This window comes from Aotus nancymaae, unplaced genomic scaffold, assembly GCF_030222135.1.
Source record: "Aotus nancymaae isolate 86718 unplaced genomic scaffold, 86718_ANA_hifiasm-v0.15.2.pri h1tg000057l, whole genome shotgun sequence".
In the NCBI taxonomy this organism is placed as follows: domain Eukaryota; kingdom Metazoa; phylum Chordata; class Mammalia; order Primates; family Aotidae; genus Aotus; species Aotus nancymaae.
This window is the reverse complement of record NW_026988471.1, coordinates 52,581,763-52,594,501: the sequence shown is the minus strand read 5'-3', so window position 1 is coordinate 52,594,501 and position 12,739 is coordinate 52,581,763. Positions and strand designations below refer to the sequence as shown.

General features: G+C 39.0%; 2 protein-coding genes across 4 annotated transcripts in view; one reads left to right on the top strand and one right to left on the bottom strand.

The window, feature by feature from the left end:
* ASB3 (ankyrin repeat and SOCS box containing 3) overlaps window positions 1-12,739 on the top strand; it is a 111,408-nt gene that overhangs the window by 18,622 nt on the left and 80,047 nt on the right. The gene's annotated exons all lie outside the window — the stretch shown is intronic.
* Window positions 1,180-12,290, bottom strand: CHAC2 (ChaC glutathione specific gamma-glutamylcyclotransferase 2). The gene is made up of 3 exons (XM_012477198.2): window positions 12,098-12,290; window positions 5,432-5,467; window positions 1,180-2,561 (listed from the first exon to the last, which is right to left on the bottom strand). Exons 1-3 carry the CDS (start codon window positions 12,230-12,232, stop codon window positions 2,178-2,180), a joined length of 555 nt encoding a protein of 184 aa, XP_012332621.1. The 5' UTR covers window positions 12,233-12,290; the 3' UTR covers window positions 1,180-2,177.

Below are 12,739 nucleotides of genomic sequence, written 5' to 3'. Positions count from 1 at the left end.
AATCTGCCTGTAAATGATGATGGTATACCACGTGTATATTCACAAATCTCCTAGTTTAACTTCTAAGTAAGCCTAGAAAGATGTATAAATGGTGATCCCAAAGTAATCCCTCCCTCTTAGTATTTTGCAAGCTAGTTATTAAATGATAATCACTTTGGGGAATCACACACTCCTTTGGACTTTGTAAAATGAAAAACTAGATCTCTGCATTGACTGACATGATTCTGAGCATGTCAGTCTTGGATAGGCTTGTTATATTTGTGGGAATATATACACATCTGTCAAAATTAACTCTAACATCTTTATGTAACCAGTTATATATTATTTCATTATACAAATGAAACTAATCATTAATCTTGTTTAATCTTGTTTACCTTCTGAAAAAACAAGCAGGGTAGTGAGAGTAGTTCATTTCAGATGGATTATAGAAGAATCCTGTGCTCCAAAGTTAGAGCAATGTGGATTTCAGCCATTTGTTAGATGTGTAACTGAGTGCAAGTTACCATGGAAACAAGCTAGAGGAATTATGCAGAAAATAAGGACCTATGCCTCCATATGTAAAGTGCCTAGCACATCCTTATGAGATATTCATTAATAAATTGAGCACCCTTTCTGTTTTACAGGACAAGTAAAATGCCTTCTAGAAAACTAATATTTAAAATGGTGGAAGATATTTAAAGTAGTTACATAGCTGAGTAAATTACTAAGTAAGATGTTATTAAATAGGAAAACATGAAAAGGATATGTAGGACAGCTTTATGTGAAAAAACTTCTATATTAATTATTAATCATGCCTGGGTTTAAGGAGCTTTTAGTAAGTATCATATTAAATTTAGTTTTATACTGAAGTTTTTATGGTGAAAGATTCTAAAGAGATTATATGTCCTATTGAGAAAGAAATAACCTATAATCAGGAATAACCTGAATAGTTTGAATCAAAGTTTAATTCTATGTGAGTTAATAACTTGTTTCCTAGTTGAGTAGCAGCATACACCCAATTGATACTCTTCTTTGGATGACAAGATAAAAGAAAGAAAAAGAAAGTTATGTACAAATAATCAGGTAATGCCACTTCTTACTAAAAAAAAAAAGATACAATCTATACATGTAAGAAAATGGCACTTGTATCCTATAAATTTATACAAATAAAAAATTATGATTCTAGGAGGTGCTTGCTCTTGGCTTCTGCCAGAGGTTACACTTCCCAACTTGTGGGATGGCCAGACTGACTGCAGGCTGTAAAATAAATGAATGAATAAATATATATATACACAAATATATATATATACACACACACACACAAATATATATATATATAATATACATACATATATATATCTTGAGAGAGAGAAAGACACAAAGAATTCCAAAAGCTGTTTTAAAAACTAAACTTTCATTATGTATGCCATTAGCTTGTAGTATCAGAAAGTGCATTTTTTTCAGTTTTGGTATAAGATTAATACAAAGTGAATGACAGACTACATCATTAGTGATCATAATTTGTATAATGTAATTTGTGCTTTAGTGAGTTATTTTCCATACAGTAAAATGCCTTTATTTAAAAAAGAAGAGGTACAGTACATTATAATTCCAAGGAAATTTTTATATTAAAAGAATGCCAATTTTTGGCTTAAAACTGAAAAGTTTTCATTTAATACCTAAATAACAAGGAAATTCACAATTAAGGCTGAAATACTATTCATATTACTGTGTATTTCAATCATGTTATTTTAAGCTTGTATATTTTAAACCATGGTTATGGAATTGTATAGGAATATATTGAAGGCATAACCTTATATTTAATGAACTTTTGGTTTAATTCTTTAGAAATTCAAAATAGTATTGGGATATGAAACAACAGGATTATTGTTATTCTGATAAAAACCAGACTGAACTGAGTCCTTCACTGTATTTTTCTGAAGAACTCACTTCTAATGAGTAAGTGTTCAATAGCATAAAGTTAGGAAATATTTATGTTATTAAAATTTGAATTTTTCTTTCACTGTATCCCAATCTTTTGAATATATGTGTTTCAGGACATTTCCAATTAAACTATAAGTTTAGATAAAAAATAGGATCTTTAAACATATTTCCAAATCATATTGCCATTGCGAACTGAAGTTAATTCTCTGCAGGCTAAAAGCTCTGCTTGTTTAGAAAAGTCAATGATTAGTTCTTCATATGCAATTGAAATTCTGTTTCCCTTCTTCACGTTCCTTTACTAATTTTTCCAAAGCGAAAAGATGCTCATCTGCTTCTTCTGGCACAAGATTCCTAATAGAATTTGCAAGTTCAAAAAGATATTCTGTATTTCTTCCACTTGGACCAGCTGCATTAAAAATTTGTTCAGCAATGTCTTCCAGAGGTGCAGGACCAAGATAGTTAGGATTATCACATGTTCCAATATACAACAATACACTGAATGGTTTAGTTGTGGTATCTTTTGGATAAAAAATGACTGTTGTGGTTCTGTAGCCTCCTTTCTCTCTGAAGTCAAGGTATGCTTTTACTTCTTCTTCCTTTCCTACTGGCAATCTGTAAGCAACACCCCAAACACATCCCTGTTGAAAAATGAAAAGAATATACTAGTATTTATAAGGCTAATTAAAATAGGTGATGATAGGTTGTGATCTAAGAGAGTATCTCATATATTCTTTTTTTTTTTTTTTTTTTTAATTGAAATGGAGTCTTGCTCTATTGCCCAGGCTGGAGTGCAGTGGCGTGATCCTGGCTCACTGCAATCTCTACCTCCTGGGTTCAAGCAGTTCCCCCGCCTCAGCCTCCCGAGTAGCTGGGATTACAGGCATGCGCCACCATGCCTGGCTAATTTTTGTATTTTTAGTAGAGATGGGGTTTCACCATGTTGTCCAGGCTGGTCTTGAACTCCTGACCTCAGGTGATCCGCCCACCTTGGCCTCCCAAAGTGCTGAAATACAGGCGTGAGCTAACACGCCTGGCCGAGAGTACCTCATATATTCTTTTCTGTTTGTTTGTTTTTGAGACTAAGTCTTGTCTGTTGCCCAGGCTATGGTGCAGTGGCACGATCTTGGCTCACCACAATCTTAGCCGCCCAAGTTCAAGTGATTCCCCTGCCTCAGCCTCCGAGTAACTGGGGTTGGGATTACAGGAACTCATCACCATGTCCAGCTAAGTTTTGTATTTTTAGTAAAGAAGGGGTTTTGTCCTGTTGACTAGGCTGGTCTCGAACTCCTGATCTCAAGTAATCCGCCCACCTTGGCCTCCCAGTGTGCTAGGATTATAGGTGTGAGTCATCATGCCTGGCTGTATCTTGTATATTCTTTTTTTGTGGGGGGAGCTCTAGTACTTGCCATGTATCTCATATATTCTTAAAAGTCAGCCGGACATGGTGGCTCACGCCTGTAATCCCAGCAGTTTGGGAGGCCAAAGCGGGTGGATCACAAGGTCAGGAGTTCAAGCCTGGCCAAGATGGTGAAACTCTGTCTCTACTAAAAATACAAATTTTAGCCAGGCATGGCAGCAGGCACCTGTAATCCTAGCTACTCGGGAGCCTTAGGCAGGAGAACTGCTTGAACCCCTGGCGGCAGATGCTGCAGTGAACCAAGATCGTGCCACTACACTCCAGCCTGGGTGATAGAGTGAGACTCTATCTCAAAAAAAAAAAAAAGTCAATACAGTTTTTCTTCACTTAAAGTGCACAGAGCAACATACCAAACAATAAAGGAAATAGGCCGAGGCGGGCAGATCACGAGGTCAAGAGATCAAGACCATCCTGGCCAACATGGTGAAACCCCGTCTCTACTAAAAATACAAAAAATTAGCCCGGCGTGGTGGTGCCTGCCTGTAGTCCCAGTTACTTGGGAGGCTGAGGCAGAAGAATTGCTTGAAACCGGAAAACGGAAGTTGCAATGAGCTGGGATCGCGCCACTGCACTCCAGCCTGGCAACAGAACGAGACTCTGTCTCAAAAAAGAAAAAAAAAAAGAAATAAAGGAAATAAGCATTTTAAAATCTCTATTGTGAATAATTTCTTTGTATCATAGGCACAGCAAGATATTTTATCTTATTTTTTTTTAAATTTGGTCTTTTTCTTTAATAATGGGACTGAAAGGAAAACTACCAGGTTTTCACTTGATCATTAAAAAATTATATAGAAACAAAGTGCCATTTGTTTATTAACTGTTTAATTAGGAGTTATGAGTTAACAATTTGAAGCTCTTTTTTATAGATGCTTTTCATAGTATCAATTATGAAAGCATTTCCTAATCTACACCATTATTTATCTACCATTACTAACTGCTTGATTTTTGCTTATTAAAGTCCTTTCCAAAGTTAACATTTCACAATATAAAATTCTGAATTTGTACCCCAATAAAATGATTGAAAATATTTAAGAAACTGAGGATTGTTGGTTACATAAAACTTTCTGGTGCTCCCAACTAGTTTTAAAAACACAGGTGCTACTGGGGCCTACTAGAGGGTAGAGGGTGGGAGGAGGGAGAGGATCTGGAAGAACAACTAATGGATACTAGGCTTAATATTTATACCTGGGTGATGAAATAATCTGTACAACAAACCCCCATGACATGTTTACCTAGGTAATAAACCTGCACATCCTGCACATGTACTCCTGAACTTAAAAGTTAAAAACAAAAAACACAAAACACGACTCAACAGGTGCTATTGATACTATTAAGCAAGCAAGAAAAAAGGAATTCCTGACTTAGATTTCTGCTGAATATGAGACTCCTAGAAAAAGTGAAGAGAGCTTTTAAGGGTTCCATTTAATTCTTGGTGGCAGTCGGGCTGTCTGGCAGGTATTTTCATTCATGTTAAAGGGGACCACAAAATTCTTAGTTAAACTTGTTTTTAAAACAACCCACAAGGCCGGGCGCGGTGGCTCACGCCTGTAATCCCAACACTTTGGGAAGCCGAGGCGGGGGGATCGCGAGGTCAAGAGGTCGAGACCATCCTGGCCAACATGGTGAAACCCCGTACCTACTAAAAATAAAAAAATTAGCTGGGCATTTGGCATGCGCCTGTAGTCCCGGTTACTCGAGAGGCTGAGGCGGAAGAATCGCTTGAACCCAGGAGGTGGAGGTTGCAGTGAGCCAAGACTGCTCCACTGTGCTCCAGCCTGGCGACAGAGCAAGACTCTGTCTCAAAAAAAAAAAGCCCACAAAAACGAGACTACATGCCATTTGTTTGTACTTCGTTGTCTACCTTGCATCCTACATTCTGACTTTTCTTATTGGCCTCATTTTCCACAAACACACACAAAAAAACCCCACAAATACAGAAAAGAATTCTAAATTGTCTTAGTTCAAATTGTAGTTCAAATTGGGTAGGGTAGTTCAAATTGTCTGTGACAATTGTTAATAAAATTAAAACTGAGAAACATCTCAACATTTTATAAAATTAAAATTATACAAAAAAGAATATTTATACCATACCGCAGGATCTTCAATAAGAGTCACAACTCTTCCAGGCTGTTTTAAAAAAGGTAAAAAAAAAAAAAAAAAAAATTCTGAATTAATAAAGTTCATTAAGTAGCTGGCCATTAGCAACATTTTTGACATGGAATATTTGAACTATATTTGCCCATAAGAAGCACTATTTCTTAAGCATACTTATTTTTTATGATAAAGCTAAGAGAATCTACCTTATCTAGACTGTGTTGGCCTTTTAAATATTTCCATCAATTTATACATATTATGTATATTATGTTCACTTACATGAATATATTGGAAAACATACCAGTGACTAAGGGTCATCTAAAATGAAAGGCAAATGGAAACAGTAATGATAAATATACTGGTTTTCCCCTTAGGAAAAAGTAATGTTATATATATATACCTCTGCCTCCTGGGTTCAAGTGATTCTCCTGCCTCAGCCTCCCGAGTAACTGGGATTACAGGCATGCACTACCACACCCAGCTCATTTTTTGTATTTTTAGTAGAGATGGGGTTTCACCATATTGGTCAGGTTGGTCTCGAACTCCCGACCTCACGATTTGCCCACCTTGGCCTCCCAAAGTGCTGGGATTACAGGTATGAGCCACCGTGCCCAGCCATAATGTTATATTTTTATTTTATTTTTAATTTTTTAATTTTTTGAGTTGTAGTTTCACTCTTGTTGCCTAGGCTGGAGTGCAATGATGAGATCTCGGCTCACTGCAACCTCCAACTCCCCAGTTCAAGTGATTCTCTTATCTCAGCCTTACGAGTAGCTGGGATAACAGGTGCCCGCCATCACATCTAGCTAATTTTTATATTTTTAGTAGAGACAGGGGTTTCACCATGTTGGCCAGGCTGATATCGAACTCCTGACCTTAGGTGATCCACCTTCCTTGGCCTCCCAAAGTGCTGGGGTTACAGGCGTGAGCCACCATGCCTGGCCTTTAGTTTTATTAGGGAAAAAAAAAATGACATCAAGCGTGCTTTCCTATGGGGAAGTGGCTTTCAAACTTTTAGTGTAGATCAAAATGACCCAGAGGGCTTGACGAACACATTGTTAGGCCATACATACCTCCAGAGTTTCTGATTCTGTAGGTCTGGAGCTGTCTTAAGAATTTGTGTTTATAACAACTTTCCTGCCGATTCCAGAAATTGTTTGGGGGCTTATACTTTAAGAACCACCGCTACCAGGGTATATTAAGATGTTTTAAGTGCGAGGGAATGAATGATTTATAATTCTGAGTTACGAAGTGTTCTCACCTTTCTGTATTTAGTAATGGGTACTTCAAGGCAGGCATTCCTTTTACATTCATATATGAACTTTATATTAGAACTGGCCTATTTGTGTAGTTCTTATATGGGACAGTCAGACCAACTGTGTTCTAGGCAATTTTATTTTTTTTGGTTTTAACACAGCTCAATTAACAGTTATATGGAAAGCTTCACTTTTTACTATTCAACTTGAGGTTGAAATGAGATATTATCAAGCCAAAACAAATTTTGTTTGTTCTTCCATTTCAAAGACTGATAAAACAGTCTTTGTTTATAAATGGAAAGCCTTAGAGAAAGTCCAGACTTGGAATGCTCCATAATTTAAGGCACAGAGGTGACTTACATCAGTGCCTGCAAGCTTTTTTTAAAAATAATATTTGTCCACATAGTACCAAAGGCTGTATATGTACTAATACCTGAACATCATTCATGGGAATGCTAAGTCGTAAGCTACAGTTTTACCTACTTGTATGTCCAGTGTCTGGCACATAGTGACCGTGAATCTTTCAGGCATTTGTGTCATCTTTGTTGATATTTCCTACTAGTCTTTAGATAATTCATAATCGTGGAACACATGGGATTTTGGATTATCATTTCTCATTTAATTTTCCTGTTAGTCTTCTCATACATTTTAATAGGGATAATATTGTATCATTGATGAACTATAAACATTTGTGTGTCTTCGACATTTAGATTTCTGACTTGTTTTTAAGATAATGCTATAATGAGGGTACATGTATTGGTGAGGGTCAAGTAGATATTGCCATAGTACTTTCAATTTCAGAGTGAATTAGAAGTTATTTACTGAATACCTACTCTGTGCTGTGGAGAAGAAGAAATCTTGATTCTTGCTTCCAGTAGCTTGTATTGTCATTCTAGAATGCAAACTAACATGTGAAATAAATAGAGCTTACGGGCTAAGATGTATGGTATTTATTAAGTGCAGTAAGAATTTTGAGTCTTAGGTGATCAAAAAGACACCTATTCTGGTGAAAGGACATGACTCACAATTCATGAATCCTTAGAGGCAGGACTACACCAGGCCAAGAGTCTGACTTTAACAGAGGGTCCCCACATAGAGGAGATGATTCAGAAAGATGACTGGAGAAACAGTGTGAAGTCAGATTAGAAAAGCCAAAGAGCAGATTTGAAATTAGGGGACAGTGGAAAGAAGCCACTGAAATTTGAGAAAAGTTGGCAGTTAAGGAGCTACTACAGAACTTGGGTAGTAGGTGACTGGCATGATCAAAGAAATGCTTTGGAACAATTAGGTTAATAAGTATGTAGTACTCAAGTTAAAGTGGAAGGAGGAAGTGCACAGTAAGAAATGTTAGTGGTACAGGTGACAAGTTCGGCACTCTATCTCTCCTTGTTTCCCCTTGCATCCAGCCCCGTAACCAATTCTTGGTAACTGTCTTTACAGTGTCATCTGAATCCAGTTCTATCTTTCAGTAGCTTCCTTAAGGATTTTCCTGCCTGACTTTAGTTTTGCTTCCTTCCAGTCTGTTCTGTACTTGGGCCCAGGATGACTTTCTGGTGCAAAAATTGGGCGAGTCACTCTTGCTTCAAAATTTTCATAGTTGTGATATTCTACAGCATAAAATAAAAATCCTTGGCCGGGCATGGGTGGTTCATGCCTGTAATCTCAGCATTTTAGAAGGCTGAGGCAGGCAGACGGCTTGAGCCTACGAGTTTGAGACCAGCCTAGGCAACATGGTGAAACCCTGTCTCTACCAAAAATACAAAAAATTAGCCAGGCATGGTGCCCGTGCACCTGTGGTGTCAGCTACTCAGGGAGGCTGAAGCGAGGAGGATCACTTTAGCCTGGGAGGTTGAGTTTGTAGTTAGTCGTGATTATACCACTATATTCCAGTCTGGGTGACAGAGTGAGACCCTGTCTCTTAAAAAAAAAAAATTCTTTAGCATGACTTAACTACAAACCTAATTTCTTTCCATTTTTACCCTGAAGTTTTACTGAATTCATTTGTAACTCTTAAAAACACTCATATCTTTGAATATACTGGTGCCTAGTGCAGAATGCCCTTCTCCCTTTGATTTGCCTATATCATCTGCCCACTTCCTCCATAAAGTCCTGGCATTATCTCTCCAGATGGACTTAGCAGCTCCTTCTCCTAAACTCTTACTGCCCCTTCATTTGTTTTCCTTATAGCACTTATCAAGTATTTTTGTTTGAATAACTGTCTCCCACTTATGTAAGTGCTTAGTAGTAATTATTGAAAAGGAGTAGTGAAGTTTTAGATTGAAGTGGTGGCTGGTGGAACACAAAACACAAGGAGTATGCAGGGCGTGATTTTAAGGGGAAATAAATGGAATCCTGTGACTGCTTTGGATGATACAGACATGAACTACTGGCACTATAATAAATAAAATTACTGGGAGGCTGGGTGTGGTGGCTCACGCCTATAATCCCAGCACTTTGGGAGGCTGAAGTGGGTGGATTGCTTGAAGCCAGGAGTTCAAGACCAGCCTGACCAACATGGCAAAACCCCATCTCTACTAAAAATACAAAAATTAGCCAGGTGTGGTGGTGCATACCAGTAATCCCAGCTACTCAGGAGGCTGAAGCAGGAGTATCACTTGAACCCGGGAGGCAGAGGTTGCAGTGAGCGCAGAACCTGTCACTGCACTCCAACCTGAGTGACAGGAGACTCCATCTCCAAAAAAAAAAAAAAAAAGAAAGAAAAAGGAAAGAAAGAAAATTACTTGGAAATATTATTTTCTAAAACTTAAACTCTGTTCTCAGTATGTTACTGAGAAACAACTACCTGAATGGGTTTGGAGGATGTAAAATGAGTCATGATGGATGTTTTCATTGTGTACTGAGTAATGTTTCTGATCTAGAAAAGTTAGAAATCTAGTAAATGTTTATGATTGTCTCTTGAATTAAAATATTTCTTTTTAAAATTGTAATATATTCTATTTGGTGTGTGAAAAACATTTAAGTAAAATACTTTGATGAGAAACTGCCAGTTTTGTGAGATATAAGGCTGGCAATCCATTTTAATTAAAAATGTGCCGGGCGCGGTGGCTCAAGCCTGTAATCCCAGCACTTTGGGAGGCCGAGGCGAGTGGATCACGAGGTCAAGAGATCGAGACCATCCTGGTCAACATGGTGAAACCCCGTCTCTACTAATACAAAAAATTAGCTGGGCATGGTGGCGCGTGCCTGTAATCCCAGCTACTCAGGAGGCTGAGGCAGGAGAATTGCCTGAACCCAGGAGACGGAGGTTGCGGTGAGCCGAGATCACGCCATTGCACTCCAGCCTGGGTAACAAGAGCGAAACTCCACCTCAAAAAAAAAAAAAAAAAAAAATGTGAGGTAAAATTATGATGTTCTTTCCAGTTTTTTTTTTTAACAGAACAGTAAATGTAATTAGATTTCAGTTTAATTTGCTAGGATAAATTCTTTAAATAAAAGTAGGTAAAAAATGTTAGCCAGTGCAGCTTTGCCCCCTTACTTTCCTTTCCTATATTTTAGTAAATTTTAGTATAAAGAGATACTGGCTTTTATAGCTCCTTTTTTTTTTTTAGTTTTTATTTGAGATGGAGTTTCGCTCTTGTTGTCCAGGCTAGAGTGCAATGGTGCAATCTCGGCTCACTGCAATCTCCACCTCCCAGGTTCAAGCGATTCTTCTGCCTCAGCCTCCCGAGTAGCTGGGATTACAGGCATGTGCCACCACACCCAACTAATTTTGTATTTTTAGTAGAAATGGGGTTTCTCCATGTTGATCAGGCTGGTCTTGAACTCCCGACCTCAGGTGATCTGCCAGCCTTGGCCTCCCAAAGTGCTAGGATTACAGGTGTGAGCCACTGCGCCTCGCCCAGCTCCTTTCTCCTTTTAAAGAATCATGGACTGTTGTATTGACTAGGCAATTTCTAATCATCAGTCTGTTCTGACAGCATACATATTTCAGTGTGCTATGTAACACACAGCACATTTTGGTCAAAAGACTATAGTAGTAAAATATGTTTTTATAACCACATACGTAAATATTTGGTACTTGGTCGTTATAATTGGAGCCTGGGCTAAAGCTTTTCTCTTCAGAATGGCCATTTTAAATATTCATATCAAACTGACAATTCTCAAACTCCTGGCCTTAAGCAGTCCTCCTGGCTCAAACTTCCAGAGTGTTGAGATCTCAGGCATGAGGCATGAGGCCTAGCCAAAACTGACAACTGAAAAGGCATTTTATTTACTTTAGTTTGTTAATGTCTTGAATATTGTTTTAGAAGATTCTTGGAGATACTTTGGCTATGACATTTCTGTTGATCTATAAATGTGCATTTACTCTAAGCCATTTCCCCCTTTTTGAGTCATTCTGTCCAACATGCCAATAGGCCAGTATAGTCTACCTAAAAGCCAAGTTCTTAATTGACCAACTCTAGTTAAAATGGAATGGCTTCTAACTCAGGTTCTTTTCATGATTTTAATCCTGTGTCTCTTTTATGAGCATGTGCAAACTACTTTAGAGCCTTAATCTTTTCCCCTTTCCTTTGACCAATTTCCAAATTATTAGTTACCTCAATCTTAGTTTTCTTTATGAATTAGTTGTTTTGCAGCCGGTACAAAGCTGATTTGCATAAGCAGTGAACTGCTGCTAATTTTCTACACATATATTGAGATTTATGTCTTTGTATGACCGACTGAAAAGTGGATCACATAACTTACATTTCATATTATAAGAACCATCAAGAAACTAACATTAAAATGTTAGATATAGTAATAAATTTGGTACTGTGTTACTCATGTAACCAGAACTTCATTTAACTTCGCTAATACCTGAAAACCAAAATGAGTTCCTTAATAACCAGAGAAAAATTTGAAACTCGTTCTTCTGCGATCCTAGGTGTCAGAAAAATAAAACTTTTGAGAGATGTAAAGAAATCCTAGAAGTAACATGCACGTTTAATCGCAAACCTATGAAAGTCTGCTAGAATGCAGAAATGCCAACAAATTTAATTGCTAAAAAGCTGAATTTGCAACTTGATTTTAGTATTTCACCTCTGTGGTGACACGAAAAAATTCATCTTCCCGCCAGTGGGATTTTTTTTTCTTTTGGCAGAGGTTGTGGAGAGATGAAGCCCCCTCTCCGCACTCAGCCTGGTGCCAGCTCGAGTGCCTGTGGCCGCGCTTCTCGCGGCATCAAGAACCACCGGCATCTTAAGTAGCTTCGTAAGGAGTGCCCGGGCTGGATAGAGATGGCGGGGAGGTGGCAAGGAAAATGTACAGAAATAAGTGTTACCCCAAGCCATGTACTTGGCCCCCAAGAAACGCTAGGGTGTGGCTCTCGCGCAGCTGGGTGGTGGGTGTGGAGTTGGGGAGCGGGGGTCTGGGGGCAGTAAGTGTGGGGAGCTGGCTGGCGCCTCACCTTGCCGGGGACCCCGCGGTGGTCCGTGCTGCCCTGCCAGAAACGCCTGCTGTAGTTTGTGATGTATCCGACCAGCTTGTCCTGATAGGGAAAATCCACCTTCCAGATCAGGGACCCGTAACCAAAAACCCACATCTTTCCGCGGCGCTTCTGCCACAGCGGCCGTGAACCCTAGCTGCCGCCGCGCCGCTGAGGACTGTAGCCTTCGGTACAAGAGTAACCGGCTGCGCGGGGCGCAGGCGCGATGGCCACTTGGGACGCAAAGCGCACTGGGAGTTTAAATCCAGAAAGGTTTTCCGGCTGGGTCTCAGTCAGCTTTATTTTATTTCCTTGATTAGTGGGTCAAGAGGCATTGACCTTCCGTGTAGTAAGCAATGGATTCTTCTGCAGCCTCCGTAAATCACCCTAACCTACTTTTAGTACGCGTGTGTAGAGAACTACAATACCCACAATTCTTGCGGAGCTGTTTGGCTCTGAAATTGGAACTCGGCTTATTTCTAACGGGGCCGAGGAAGGAGAAAAGGACAGGAGTCGTCACTCGTGCTGTCCAGATACGGAGGCGGTGTACTAGCACCGCAGGTAGCACCTAGAAACACATTTTGTTCTGCTTTGGAAATTAGATTTTTGCCATATCACAGCAGC